At 50.5% G+C, this 15,295-nt stretch overlaps 1 protein-coding gene across 1 annotated transcript; it reads right to left on the reverse strand.

The window, feature by feature from the left end:
* Nucleotides 1–1,381: 1,381 nt before the first annotated feature.
* On the reverse strand, nucleotides 1,382–12,774 carry LOC142570407 (TBC1 domain family member 25-like). The gene is made up of 4 exons (XM_075678792.1): nucleotides 12,388–12,774; nucleotides 11,767–12,069; nucleotides 11,423–11,604; nucleotides 1,382–2,249 (listed from the first exon to the last, which is right to left on the reverse strand). Exons 1-4 carry the CDS (start codon nucleotides 12,772–12,774, stop codon nucleotides 1,382–1,384), a joined length of 1,740 nt encoding a protein of 579 aa, XP_075534907.1.
* Between the last annotated feature and the right edge of the window lie 2,521 nt (nucleotides 12,775–15,295).

Consider the following 15,295-nt stretch of genomic DNA (forward strand, 5'->3'; position numbering starts at 1 on the left):
GCGTCTAATGAGTCAATCTTCATAACACAAGCTAGTTGAGAGAAAGCGATAACCGCACTCACTTCTCCTAGCTTGCGAGCTTCACGCGTTACCGCGAATCGAACCCAGTTTTGTGCTAGGTTAGAGCCGTCACTTCGATGGGTGCCGCCATGTTTGCCGACGCAAAGCTTTTGGGGCCGCTATTTGGGCTCCCGCTAAATCGGTGAAATAGCGTTCCCAACGCAAAATCCAAACGGAGTTTGCGTCTTGCGCATGCGCTGTGGCTTCGACGCTATTTCTTTGGGGCCCCAAAACGTTTGGGGCCCCTATTCTAAAACTCTCTACTGTCTATTATCGCGTCTTGCGCGCAACTTTTCCAACCCTCAAGAAAACGAACATGATTAAGACCTCATGTGCTTCGGTTCTTCATAAAATGCACGCGTCATACCTGTGCCATTCTTTTAAGTTCTGTGGAACAGCTACGACTATGTCTGCCGAAAATAACGGTCATCACGATAACCGCAATATAAAGTTAATTGCTGCAGCACATATAAGGGGAAAAAATTAAATTATGGGGTTTTACGTTCCAAAACCACTTTCTGATTATGAGGCACGCCGTAGTGGAGGACTCCGGAAATTTCGACCACCTGCGGTTCGCATTTCGCCCCCATCGAAATGCGGCCGCCGTGGCCGGGATTCAATCCCGCGACCTCGTACTCAGCAGCCCAACACCATTGCCACTGAGCAACCACGGCGGGTAGCACATATAAAGGAGAAAACAGAAAATGCTGATGGTTGTGGCACCAACGTCTTTCATTCAAGAATTCCAAGTAAACCTTTACTGAAAGGTAGATTGGTTGTTCCGGCGCTACAGCTTTCGACAAGCTCATAATGAAATCTAATAATGAAACGTTGGTTTCGCTGCAATCATAATGGTGGCCTGACGGCGGCGCTTGCATTCAATCATACACTGTTCTTAACGGTCACGGTGATAACAGGGCTTATCGCTGCATGGTTCAAGATGTAAGCCAGCATGTATAAATGAAGGCAACACAAACGCACGTTTGTAGCACTAGAAGTCATATGGGACGCAAAATTCAATCTCAAATCTAACCGGGCGTTAACGAAGTGCACTCATATGAAAGCGCAGTGCTTTGAAAGCAAGTATTCGGGGTGCATCTGGGTTGGACCTCAGACACATAACGCTATATGATGCGCGGAGTAAGACTACCTGCAATGGACGGCGTTGGGCTGCCAGCAGGATTGATGTGCACTGAGGACACGTGCAGCACGTCACCTGTAGCTGACAGCCCCCGACCTATATGGAATACCCGACCGCGTCAGAACAGCCAGCCTCCACTGCAGTTGAGTATATGAAATCGCGGATTCACAGACGTGGGTGCTATTCCCACGGTTCGTCCCATCCGAGGCGCAAGTACTCGGAGTACAAGGCCCTGGCCCGCTGGAGCACGCTGGCCAAGTCGTGCTGGCGCACCAGCTTATCGAAATGCACGGCCAATTCGTTGTAGTCCATACCTTCGCGCATGATGACGTCGCGGTGCTGCGTGAGTATCGCTAGGCATAGGAACATCATAAACGGGTTGCCGCCGCCAAGTTCCTGCGGCCGCGGCAGCCGCATATTGGCCGCACATCGTTGGCGGGCCTTCTTAGCGAAAATAGAAGCGTTCGTCCGCGGCACAGCGCCCGATTCCGGCGTACAGGCCCCGCTAGAGGAAGCGCCGCCTTCCTGGAACGCATGATGCTCGTCGCCAGTGCTGTTCGGCTTGAGCGGGTCTTCCGTGTCAGAGGCGTGCTTGCCCGCGCTGTCGCCATGGCCGTCGCACCATGTGCCCGGTCGCCGGCTCGTGCTGTTCAGCTCCGTGCTCAGCTCTTGTGTGACGGACGTGGTGACGGACTTGCAGACATACTGCTCGTCTTTGTCACCGTTTGCTGACCCGCCGCCGCACATGGTGGACGCCGACGGCGAGGCCTCTGCAGCCGGCGGCGGGCTCTGTCGGCTAGTGACGTGCGCCTTGCCCTGCGAGCTGGAATCGGCGTGCGTCGACAGCAACGTACATGGCAGGGCCCCTTCCATGTGGTAGGGCCGCTCGAACAGGGGCAGCTCGCCGTCTGGTGGCATCGGTGCAAGTGAGCTCCACTGCACCTCGAGCATGCGCAGTGCGTCGTCAAAGGCGAACTCGCGCTTCAACTCCAGCAGCAGCCAGCGGTAGCAGAAGAGCAGGTCGTGGGCTCCGAATTTCTCAAGGTACCTGTAAGCGGATTTCAAGATCCCCGGTGGCCCGAGTCGCGCAGTCAATCTATTTTATAGGAGAGTCGCGTACAAAACAGCTCTGTTTTTAGCAAAAGACTAGTTCTAGCGGATACATATTTTCGGAGCTGTATGCAGTGACTCTACCCCATTCTCGCATGTTCACGGATGATACTTGGCTAACAGGAAGGTTTGGAAACACTTCTGTGATAATTTGGTCATACGAGAGCGCAACAATAGAGAACGTCAGCCAACTCGAGTGGTAGGTCTGTGGCAATCATTCGTTTAAAGGGACACTAAGACACTAAAGGTTACTATGAAGTCAAGTTAAAGTGATAAAGCAATGCTCTAGAACGTCTAAGGCGTCAATATAATCGCGAACAGAGCTTTCGTAACCGAGAAATTGAGGTAAATGCATGACACGATTTCAGACTCCCCAGCGACATTCCGGTACTATAGCCCGATGACGAAGGCACTCCTCATCATCATTTATGTCACTAGTACTCAACTACTCGTATTAAAATATCATTTCATTAGATTATAAGACGTAGGAAAATGCTACTTGTCTACTTCTATTCGATTCTAGGAAAAAAACATTTTGACGTTACCCATGAGTAGTATGGGTGATAGAAAGGTTTCGTTTTCGCTCGACTCTGCGCGCTCGACCTTGTTCCGCGCGCGCTTTGGAGTTTCAGTTGTTTCGTTATCGCGTCGTGCTGCGGTGGTCCTGCTGGCTCGCGAAACTTGCATTTGGAACAAGCAGCGAGAATGCCACATCCATGTGATATCGTGGGATGCACGAACGGTCCGCGGAACTTGGCCAGGGGCAGTTGCAGCGGCGAATCCAACGTTACTTATCACTGTGTGCCAACGAGTAAACCTCTCCGTTCGATGTGGTTAAGTGCCGTACCTCTGCCGCAGCGCGCTGGCAGAGAGCCGAAAAATCACGTAGTGTGCTCGCTGCACTTTCGTCCAGAGGATTACGAGTTCAACGCCGACTTACTGAAGTCGTGTGGAGTGCCTTTCAAAGCAGGCCGCCGTCGTAGTAGTACGCAACGACGCCGGCAGCGCAAGCCCTCAGCAGCAGGTCACGTTCATCAGTGTTTAAATCGCTGACGTCGAGCCCAGCATCGCGAGCAAATGTGTCATTGTCAGGGTCATCTATTGCAACGAGCGTCGAAGTTGGCGTCATAAAATAAAGAACCAGCTTATCGTCGCGCGCTTTCCCTTCCGCTAGCCACCATAGTTCCGCTTTCGCGCTGCTGTCGGCTCTGTCTTGGCTCTGTTTCTGGTCGCGCGTTTGCGTTTTGCGAAGCCGTAGCGCCGTCTGCGGGCGCCGTTTTACTCGCCGACGGCGCAACGTCACCATGAGACCATGACGTCGCCACTCTTCCATCGGAGGGCGGGCGATTTGAACTGCGCTAGAGGTACGCGGACGCTTCGGAACGCATTTCCTCTTAAAGTAAGTCTCTTCTTCGCACGAAACAAGCGTTTCGGGGTTTCTGGGATGGTATTTCAACAATCCAGGTTGACTTAATATTAACATTTAGTGTCCCTTTAAGTTGTCATCAGGACAATCAACAGACTTCAGGCTCCCACAGGAAGCGTCAACGACAAACATTTTAGCAGATCCAAAAACACACATGTGCTTAGACTTAGGTGCACGTTAAATAACCCCAGGTGGTCCAAACTTCCAGAATCCCCCACTACGGCGTACCTCATAATCAGATAGTGGTTTTGGCACGTAAAGCCCATAATTTGATTTAACATTCTAGCAGGGTGATCTGCTAAGGCATCGATAGTGACCAGTGATATTCCCTGTGGTTAGACTTGCTTAGCTAAGACCAAAATATAACACGGAAAGGCATGTACGGTTGGCAGCAAAAGCCAGCACCGTACAAAGGGCCATCGTGGCGTTGTGCGTTCGACACTGTCGGCGACAGTATACAGTATGATAGGGATGACGATGTAGTAGCGTCCAGAACAAATTGTGAAGGCGACTGTTCGATGCATGTGACGATTTGTGGCGTCACGTGAAAAATCCGCAGGACCAGAGTGACTCTCGGGCGGAGCAGCAGGATCAAGAATTAGAGAAAGGCGGGAGTCCCGATCGACAACTCCAGAGTGGGCGGAAATAAAGTTAAGGTCGAGTACCAGGTCATGGGGATATACGGCAAGGCCGGTGAAAAGTACGGCACTAAGTCGGCCAGCATTGCTTACGCGAGCAGTACACATTCCAACGATGGCGACTGCTTGTCCCGTTATCCTGCAGACATAACCGAAATTTCCGACAGCGACGCTATAAACAGCCTCGGTTTACTGGCGCTCAAATTTTGTATGTGCAAGTCTTGTGCCTGCATTTAGGCCTCTTAAATTGAGCTACGTCCGCCTTGCGCACTCTCATTGAGAGAGTGAAATCTCCGGTTAGCGACCTATCACCACGGCTGTTCGTCGGCCAGGATGACGTTTTGTACCACCGTAATTCTTACCCTGAAGGCACTTTCCTTTTTATTGTCTTCTATCAAAACATTCGCTAAGCTGTTCTCCACAAATTTCATGACGCGCTAAGTGCAGGGGATCCCTGGATCTCTCGCACCTACGACCACGTGGCTGGAATTCGATTCCGCGAGCTCGTGCTTCGCAGCCCAACGCCATAGCCATTAAGCAACCACGGCGAGTGTCCTTAGCAATGGACACTCGCCGTGGTGATATATAGCTCTCGCTAATTATGACCTGCTAACTATACTACCAACTACTATACTACCTATGCCTATACTAACTACTATACTATACTACCAACTACCAACTATGACCTACCAGCATCCTCGGTCTCCTCAAACCTCTATTAAACCTCTATTATTTTAAACAGCTGGATGGCATTGGCAACCGATTACGCGACACGATACGCCGACACGTACTCCAGCATTTCCAACCAAGTGCGCAACGTTTTACGTTGCTGATCTCCTTCACGATATTATCTTAGTGCACGGTGACCTCACGACAGCTCTTCGCGGAATGTGGCAGTACATTACTTTCCAAAGTAATCGCCGACAGCTTGCACTATTGCTCTATCACGCTGACGTTCACCACCTCCTGTCATCTTCAGACCAATGGACCACTAAGGGACTGAACCGCACACTCATCGACATGCTAACTATATTTTTCGCCCGGCCACCACGATTAGGTGGCTACTGTTTCGCCCTACGCAACGTTCGCTTATTACGCTGCATGCCACAAAACTGCCGCTAATTCTCCGTTTTACTTGTTGTTCAGCGGCAACTAGACACTATACTCATAGGCGTGCACACGAGAGAGCCACCCCCCTCCTTTCCTTCCCTGTGGGTTGAGCACAGGGGCGCAAATTTTGTTAAGTGGGCGCTGCGGATGAACCAAGCTGCGGCCACATCCATCCTGCTATACGCCCTGCCGCTGGTTCTATTATCTCCAGCCAGGAAGCAACAGCTCGTGAGACTGCACAGAAGTGCATTAAGGAGCATCCTCGGTCTCCCCAAGCACTCCCGAATTGCTGCCACACTGGCTGAGGCTGGCGAATGGCCATTGTCGCTGCACATGCTCCAGCGTGCCCTTGGGCACACTGACCGTCTGCACCGTGCTCCAGATGGTGGGGCTCTGCTCTGCCGACTGCGGAGCCAGCCGCTATCTCTCATGGGGGGGGGCTCTGTCAGCTCTACGAGGAGCTGATTGTGCAGCGACCAGTGCCCATGGTTACATCTCCGCCACACGAGCAACCTCCAGAGGTGCACTTGTCCCTGAATGGAGCATCAAAGCGCCGGACGCCAGCAGCAGCACTACAACAGGCTGCTACTGGCAAACTCCTGGAAGAGCTGGACGGCAGGCTGCTCATGTTCACGGATGGCTCCGTGCTCTCCAATGGTTCCGCAGCGGCGGCCTACACTATCCCATCTGAGAGCAGGAGCAGGCAGCGCCGACTTCCTTTCCGCCCGAGCTCTACAGCAGCTGAGCTGGCGGGACTCCACCCGGCTGCAGGCCTCCTGTCGGAGGACCTCCCGACAAAATCAGTGACGGTGCTAAGTGACTCGCGACCGGCTCTCCAGGCACTCTCAGATCACCATCGGCACGGAGTCACTGAGACTCTCCTGAGAGCAAAAATCTCGGCCCTCTCTGCAGTGGGGGTAGCCATCTCCTTCCACTGGGTGCCTTCTGACGTAGGGATCGCCGGAAACGAGGAGGCGGATGTCCTTGCTAAGGCCGCCCACCACCCTACTGTTCCACTCACCAGAGCAGTCGCAGCATCGGACTTCTCCAGGCAGCGACTAAAACAGCTGCTCACTTCCAGCCATCCGGATAACAGGGTAGCTACCAACCGAGCCCCAAAACTCCTCCCTGAGAACGGTCTCTCGCGATGGGACCGTTCCACACTCCTTCGAATGCGCACGGGCTGCGCGTGGACGGCAGCTAGGCTCCATGCCAAGGGACGCATCGCCTCGCCGGCCTGCAGAAGGTATGGTGACGCCGAGACCCTCGAGCACCTACTTTGCACCTGTCCTGCATTAGCCCAGGAGCGTGCTCCAGTCTCTGCCACCTACCGACGGTAGGTGGCAGAGACTGAGAAACACACCTACTCTTCCCGGCCCGCTTCCGGCACTGACATGCCTGCTTGAACATGTGTACTCAAACGGGCTCCTAGATCGCCACTAGACTTCGGCCTCCCATGGGCATCTGCCTCGCGCGACGGCCATCGCCCCTGGATGATGCTGACGTATGCTGCCTGAAACCTACATCCCTTTCCCCCTCTATCCCCTCATCTTTCATCCCCCGCCACCATCCCCATTACGCTGCGCCGTGCTCCCATATGGGCTGCAGAATTCAGCGTACTTTCCCTCTCCCAAATCACGAAGAAGAAGAAGGCACAAGGAACACGACAAGCGTCTCGCGGGGCACGAAAGAGGCGCGAAAAAGGCGCCACGCGTACAGAGACGAAAGAAGACAGGGGACACCTGTGACTTCGTAAACGCTTTTTTTATGGCGGGCGTGAGCGAAACTGGCGACATCCTTTTTCGAGCTATCTGTCTGCAACAGAACGCGATGCAAGCGTTCAACCAGCATGAAAAAAACCTGAGGGCCATGTGAACAAATGAACTGCTTTTCTTCTAGATGCTCGACGAGACTGCCAAACAGAGGAACGACGCCAACGAAAACGCGACGTTGTTTTTGGCGTCGTAGTCCTGCTGCTAGCGGAAGAAGGAAGGCCGTTCAGAAGGCACACTGGATAATATTTAGAAATTATAAAGGCTACCGAAAACGTATGACCCCATTTTGCGAGATCATTCAAAGTCGGGGTCGAAGAACGTTTGTATACGCGAGTTAGACAATGCAAAATAACCTTACGATTGCCGTACACAGCCATGGTTCATCAATTATCTGGCGGCTTCAAGGGGAAAAGAGTAGCTGTTTGTCTTTATTAATCGAATCTGAAGGAGATTACAAAACAAGGTTCGATATATAGGTAATTCGATATATCGAATAAAAATAAAAATGTTGCAGGAAGAAACCAGGCCCACGAGTGTAAGATAATGTATATTTACAACTGAGGTATATGGCGTTTAGGCAACTGCCAGACTTCGTCTTCCTAGCTCTAGTCTAGTTCAACTTCTTCCTTCCCTTCACCGTAACAATATTATAAAAGCATTTTCAAGGTTATATTATAGCCGTTCGTTCTACGCAATAATTCGTTATGTTTCGGTTCAATATATCAGAGTTCGACTGTATAGATACTTTTGGAGGGGTTGGAAATAGGCCATTTGAGGAGTTTTTCGATCTTTAAAGGCTCACAAACATGGACAGCAAGTCTGTCTTCGCAACATTGCAAGTTGTTTTCTCTGGCATCGATGTCGGTTCAGATGGGGCTTCTAACATATCTGGTCACGTACCTGCAGTGTCCAAGCGAAGTGCGAACAGAACGGCAAGCTTGTATATTTTCACTGTTATGCCCACTACCTGAACCTGGTGCTCGTCGACGGATTGTTTATCACAAGCAGAGAACAAAATGCTGTTAGATTTTTTTTAGCTCTCTGCAATTTGTCTAAAACTTCGTTGCAAATGGTGTTGTACGCCACGCACTTTTTGAGAGAAATCTTCATGTTTTCAACACAAAGCTTAGAGCTCTGAAGTCTTTTTCCACGACTGTCGCGCGGAAGCTGGGAAGGCCGTTCGTGAAAACTGCGCAGAGATCCCGAGTGAGTTAGTAGAGATTGTGAACTCAATGAGGCACCCGGAGATGCAGCTAGAGCTTCAACCGTGCGTGCTGCATGGAAGTTGTCACCCTGTTTTTTTTTTTCAGGTTATTATGAAGGTTAGTTGGGCTCCTCAAGAGCTCAATGCTGAGCTCACAACAGCATTTAATAAGGTTTAATAAGGTTTTCAGAAGCTTGCTCTATCTGCGAGACAATTCCGGAGAAGAAAGATGTCTAATAGAATCAACGCAACCGAGATAAATGAACATTTCTGCATGACCAAAGAGGAGCAGCATATTGTTAGGAATGGCCTGCCGAGGTGGAAACATGAAAGTTTTCGCAGCCAGCTGCAGCTGCGATTGTGGCGAGCTTCCCCGAAGATACCATGGAAGCCTTCAACACCTGCCGCGGTGACTCGTTTCGTAGGGGCCGCGAGGTGCTGCGTCAACGACCCCTAGGCGCCGCATGACTAAACGCGATCAGCTATTGTTAGTGAAATCGCCAACGCCTTCACGGTTCGACTGAAGCAGGGGGATTTCCTGGAAGGAGATGCCTTGCGGTGCCTTTTCACGGGCCTTTGAAGACGCCAGACAATGGGCAGCGGCGGAGGCCACTGTGCGAGGTCCGCCCTGGAATTTAGAGGCGCCGGCTGGGGTCGGGCGTGACCACCTGGCTACGGGGACGCAGGACAATGGACAACACAACGGCCGCGTTGCGAAGGTCAGCTCCGAGTGCAGTGAAAGTGCGTACGTGTGTTTGTAAACCGTCCCGCAGAGAGGCGGCTTGTTTACGATGCCGTCGAACGATTTGCCTCATCAAGGGATCTAGGGAACACGAAGTGGATTTAACCAGCTGTTGTCGGCGGCTAGAGTGCGCTCGTCGTCGTGCTCTGTGCTCGTCAATGTACTCGTGAGCTGTGTGCTTGTTTGCTGTATGCTTCGTTTTGAGGGCTCCATTTGGGAGTCACGCTGGACTGTTTAAATGTATCACTTGTTTCAAATGTAAATAAATTCCTGCTCGCCTAGTCCTGTCGCCCCAAGTTCCTCCGATCGCCCTACAAGCCCGACTCCAAATCTTACAATATGTATCGCCCGGCCGTTTTCTTTCCGATGTTTGAAACCTTTGTCCGGAGAATCGAGGTTCGCACGTGGGGCTTTTGACCTCGTGCGTGCCCTGCAGGAGCCTCCTCAGTCTCTCAGTGAGTGTTGAGCAGACGTCAATTACTTGCGTCTTGTTTGATAAAGACGATGACAGCAATTCGACTCCTGAGATCTCGGATTACAGGAGAAAATAGAATGACCGTCTATGCCATGGCTTCACTCGCTCAGAGAAGTCGCTTTGAACACAACAGTATACGCACGAAATTTTGTCGCGTTTTTCAGCTGATTTCTTTTTTTTCCCCCGCTGCTGTTCCTGTAGCCAGCGCTCCTGCTGCGAAATAACATTTCCGAAGCTAACGCACGTAAAGACCAAGCGATAGTTACAACCACGTCGTGGGGGCGGCTTTTTGGGTGATGCTACCTTTTATAGAGCAGGAGATTCACAACATCAGTTTCATTTGACGACGTTTTCGAGCACTTCACGGCGAAGACACGCAAGCTTTTGTTGTGATCGCAATTCAATTTACAATGAAAGTGGTCGTGATTTCAGATGCAGGGAATTTCATTTGTACAAATCAGGATATGGGGGGGGGGAGGACCGAAACGCTTTTCCCCTACTTGTTCATTCGGTGGTAAGAAAGGCCATATTGTCACAAATATTTTAACGTGATCTGCATCGGCTCAGAATCACACTATAGTCCGAGCACTTGGGCGCGTCGGTTGGATGCGGTTTGTATAACGTGAACATACCGCCTTGTAAGATTTAGTTGTACTGCATTTTAGTGTCTGTGTCGGTGTAAAAACGTGTGAGGTTTCGAGGTTCATTTGCAGTGGTCGCCACACGAGCGCAGGTTTTGTAATAAAATATTTTAGTTGCAGAAAAGGTTACGCCTCGTTCCGTAAGCACGCCTAAACGTTCAACGGCTGTTGCGTTTGATTCACCGCAGGCTATACTTCTAGAGCTACCGCGGTGTACGGCCAGAGCTTCGCAACAATACGAGGCGCGAAATATGCTTCCCAATTTTGCGCCGGGTTCGGTGCCAGAGCATAGCTGAAATTTACGACTGTCATACTTCTGCGGCATATCGACACCCGGAGAGTCCGATATACAGTTTTATTTTCGTGCTGTGAAACATACGCAAGTGTTCTCATTTGCACACTAAGGCCTTCCACTCAGCAAGGTATGCATGACTTTGACAGCGGTGCTATAAGAATGACAGGGCTGTACGACAAAAAATGTGTTTTGAAGCTTGAAAGATGTGCGGGACTTGGCAAGCTCGCATGCATGATGGGACCGGACCGGACCCGCCAACGACAGGCGGATGATCGTGGTAACTCATCGATACGCTACAGCGATGGAAATTAGCCATGACAATTATAAACCAGAGCTTCAGAAATGCTAAATAGCGTCGTAGATCGAAAGGCGTAAGGGCGAGGATCGCTACATGATTTTTAAAAAAGTGTATAGTTTTCTATGATCTGATCATTATCACACACCTTAATTTGTTTCATCTTGTTTATTCAACTTTATTTACCATCTCCCTGCGGTACCTGACGTTCACAGTTTATTTTGCGGCGCTTCAGTTGGCGCTTGAATACCATGTGCGCCCATCGCGCAGCTGGTGTATAAACATGGCGGATGGAGCCGAAACGAGGAAGTGCCGGAAGCGTAGTGGTGATGACATATGAAATAATCACCGCGAGCTGGCGCCGGCTCTCAAAACGACTCGATGCCCTCCTCGCCCCCAGCTTCGCACGGGGGAAGAGGTGTGCATTGAGGCAGCCTAAAAAAACTGGCTTGACTCGGAGAAGAATGCTTCTCATTACAGCAGCACGGGTATTGCAATGGCAAAGAGTACCTGAAGAAAGCAGAGTCGAAGTGCTCCACCAGATCGGACAGGTGCTTGAACTTGAGCGTCATGGCTTCGCCGTCCGCGTTGAAGTTCGGCCCCAGCCGGCGCATTAGCGCGCAGAAGCACACGTATGCCTGCGGCTCGTCGCGCATCACCACCAGCAGAGGTGACGCCAGGTCGCTCATGCCCTGTGCGAATGGGTCAAAAGGGTGCGCGGCGCGTTACTGCGCTTCCTTGTAAAAGGCTACTGCACAATATGACGCGAGAACGAAGCGATCCACGCGTCTCCTTGTTCACGTGCGGAGCGTGCGTTTTATTATTAATATTATTCGCTTCGAATTTCGCCTCACCTGGCAGTAGGACAGTGACGGGTGGTTGAGCGCGAACGTGGTGAGCAGGTTGAAGAGCGAGACGACGTTGGCATTGTCGTCTGCGCCCTCGTAGAACGGGTGCGAGCGGTCGGTGCGGAAAGCGTCCTTGCGCACCATGTTGCTGACCAGTTGGATGTCGCCGCTGAAGCCGGGATTTTCCACGAGCGCCTTCCAGGCGGTGCGTAGCTGTAGGTACTGGTCACTCTTGCGGCGCATGTACGCCAACCGCTCGCGGCCCGTCAAGCCTTCTGGGTACACGTTCAGAATGTGCTTCCAGACGACCTGCTCGGAATTTAGTTGCACGTAAGCGACTTCTCAGCAGCGTATTCGGAGACTGTCTCCCCGTTAGCAACTTCCGATTCGGAACGCGGACGGGTATGTTATCTATATATACAGTGAAGAGCACTGAACGTGCTCTCCACCTGCAACAAACCGGCATTCTTAAGGTATAAGACGGTGGCTCTAGAGCTGATCAGCTCGCACCAGGTCACCTTAAGAATACCGGTTGGCAAATGTTATTCTGGAGCTCTCCACAGTGGTGTCCGACATATAATCTGTATATCTGTATGAGTATCTGTACAGATAAGTTACTCAGCGGACCTTTCTTAGGGATGGCTCGACTCCGCCCTTGTAGACGGCAAGACGCAGCTCCTGCGGCTTGAGCAGTCGCCCTTCGTCGTCCAGGCAGGCGCGGAACTCTCGGTCTCCGAGCGGGCACGCCGCCTCCTGCTTGTGGCCGGTCCAGGGTAAGCTAATGACCGCGGCCGAGCCGCCGGGGGAGCTCGCCGGGAAGTCCTGCAGGCCGGGCAGGTTGAGCACCCTGTGGAAGCGGCCCAGCGTCTTCTCCATCTGCAGGAAGAGCAGCCAGGCGGCCGCCTTGTACCGAGGCTGCGCCCGCACACGCCGATCGGGCGCCAGCGGCACTCGAAGGCCGCTGGGCCCCGCCGCAGTGTTGCCACCGCGGTTGTTTCTGAACAGGTTCAGCATGGCGATGAGCGAGCTATGCTGCCTCGACGAGGGGACGTCTCGCGGGCGCGCACTCTATGGTATGGTATGGTGTGGTATTCCTTATACGATGGCACACACCCACTGTGGGGGATTGGCCAAGATTTGGATGAAATTAGGCAATCTTTATGAAATACTAAAATTGGTAAAGCTAACTGGAGGTAATGAACAAAAATAAAATGCTTAAGAATTCAAGACAATCTCTTTGTAGCAATTATAAATTCCTCCACGGTTGAGCAAATATCCCTGTGGCACTTTCCAAGAGAGGAGGCTCCTAGAGAAAGGATATATATAATTGAGAAGCTTAAACCAAGCTGTGTAAATCTTGATTCTAGAATATTCTTTCTTAAAGAAGTAAAACAGCGGCAGAATATGAAAAAATGATCTATTGTTTCATCTTCTCCACAGACTGGGCACAGAGGGGAGGGCACCAGACCAGCCCTGTGACGATAGAAGGTAGCTCTTGTTTTCCCCTCGACCCGTGGCTCGTTCCCACTGTGCCAATTTTCGAAAAAGCGCATACCTAATGTTACAGATTCAATAAGATGAACGACTTGTCCCGAATTTAAAAAGAAAGAACGCAGAGTAAATTAAAAACACAAAGAAAAAAATTCAGGCAGAACCGATGGGCGCCCACTATACACGTGGCGGTAGCGGGGCCTCGATCCACCGGAAATCTTTGGGTGAACCCCTCCCCACACTTCGTCCCCAGGCAAAACTTCTCTTCTGCCCCCTCCCTCTCCACCCGAAATGAGAGAAATGACCGCCGCACGAAAAAAAAGAAGCACCACACCTGCACGTCGACGTCAGCTTGACTGCGTTTGATTCTTGTTGCAAAACGATTATTTGTGATTGTCGAAAGACAGAAAGAAAGAAAGAAAGGAAGAAAGAAAGAAAGATAGAAAGAAAGAAAGAAAGAAAGAAAGAAAGAAAGAAAGAAAGCGGAAAGTTCTGCTGGTCGCACCTGCAACTACTTTAACAGTAAACACTAATGCTAAATTTTGAATAGATAAAAAAGAAGTAAGATAAAAATTTAATAATTTAGCACGGGAATCGTCCTGATTCAATTATAAAGCTTGTAACAGTTGCACCAACAACCCTATGATAATGTCCTAGAGAAGAGGCCCTCAAAGATAAAATATCGGGAATGACTATTTTCTTAACTCACCCGATTCTTGGCCTATCCCCCATAGTGAGCATGAGCCACAAGTGGAGGCAAACCAACCAACCAACCTACTACGAATAACACCTGAACAGCGGCCAGAAATGGGGGTGCAATCGCGACTATGAGCCAAATTTACTCGGGACATTTGCAAGGTACACCATGAATGCATGCCGGGAAGCTGACAGGATTGGTCATTGCGCCCACGGGCCACTAGGGATGGAGTAAGTGTGCATGGTCCCCATATTCTTTCTTGGGCAACCTGGAAACATATTTAAGGGGACACGCAACGTTCCCCTCTCCCTCCCTCAACCGTCCAGGCATTTACGCCGACATCTGGTTCTTTATGTCACCTTCCCTAACTATTTCGTTAGCGCGCCTATAAATATCGATCAATTTGATCGACAGTCTTTCTAGGCGCTGTTAAACATTTCCTTAGGAATTCTTCTATCAGCAACGTCATTGCACCGTCCGAAATTACTACTGAACTTTAACGACTTGTCATATCTGCTGAAATCGTCGCAGATTGGGGAATCCGGAGAAAGAGAAATTCGGCTGGAGGCGAAGACTCGTGCATTCTAGAAGAATCCAGATAGGAAGACAGCCAAAAATAATTCCGCTACTGAAAAAACAGGGAGCATGGTTACAGTCTTGACAATATTAGACCTATTTCTCTTACATCAAATATGGTAAAACTAATTGAAATAATTTTATGTAGCCGCATGATGGATCATATATATCTGAAAATGCGTTGCTGAGTCCAAGTCAAATAGGCTTGCCGGCCTGGTCTCTCCATTTGGTGTGCGCATGTAGACTTGGAAAGCCGTTTCCAACTTGCTCGCGATAGGAAAGAATTTAGTGCATTAGTGACGCTTGACCTAGCGAAAACAAATTATAGCGTCAAGTATCCACTACTGCTGGACACATTACGGTCCTACAATTTTCATAGATACATATAAGGGCATAGATATTAGTATTTTTAAGAAGCAGAGAATTTAATTGTTTTCAAAACGGTTTTCATCAACAAAGTACAAGCATACAAGAGGACCGTGTGCCCCAAGGGGCTGTTCTGTCTCCTGTACTATTTAACCTGCTAATGAGTTCCCTTCCACTGCGCCAGGATGTGTAGAACCGTATGTCTATGCAGACGATATCACATTTCTCTCGGCAGCAAGAGGCATCAATCCCATTTACCGGTATTTGCAAGAATATCTGCATGTGCTCTAGAGGGGTGGCTTCATAATCTTCATGTGTCGCTAAACGTAAAGTGCGGGAAAGTGCTGCCATTGTCGTCCCCTTTTCCTGGCCGACACAGATAATATGACGGAGGCGAAATGTAGG

This window comes from Dermacentor variabilis, chromosome 2 (genome assembly GCF_050947875.1).
Source record: "Dermacentor variabilis isolate Ectoservices chromosome 2, ASM5094787v1, whole genome shotgun sequence".
Lineage (NCBI taxonomy): Eukaryota > Metazoa > Arthropoda > Arachnida > Ixodida > Ixodidae > Dermacentor > Dermacentor variabilis.

What these genes read in the sequence shown, in the direction of transcription:
- LOC142570407 (XM_075678792.1), bottom strand. Translation starts at nt 12,774, where the DNA reads ATGCTGAACCTGTTCAGAAACAACCGCGGTGGCAACACTGCGGCGGGG. An exon ending in TCGAGCCATCCCTAAGAAAG is followed by an intron (nt 12,070 to 12,387) that starts GTCCGCTGAGTA and finishes AATTCCGAGCAG; the next exon opens with GTCGTCTGGAAGCACATTCT. An exon ending in CGTCACTGTCCTACTGCCAG is followed by an intron (nt 11,605 to 11,766) that starts GTGAGGCGAAAT and finishes CCATTCGCACAG; the next exon opens with GGCATGAGCGACCTGGCGTC.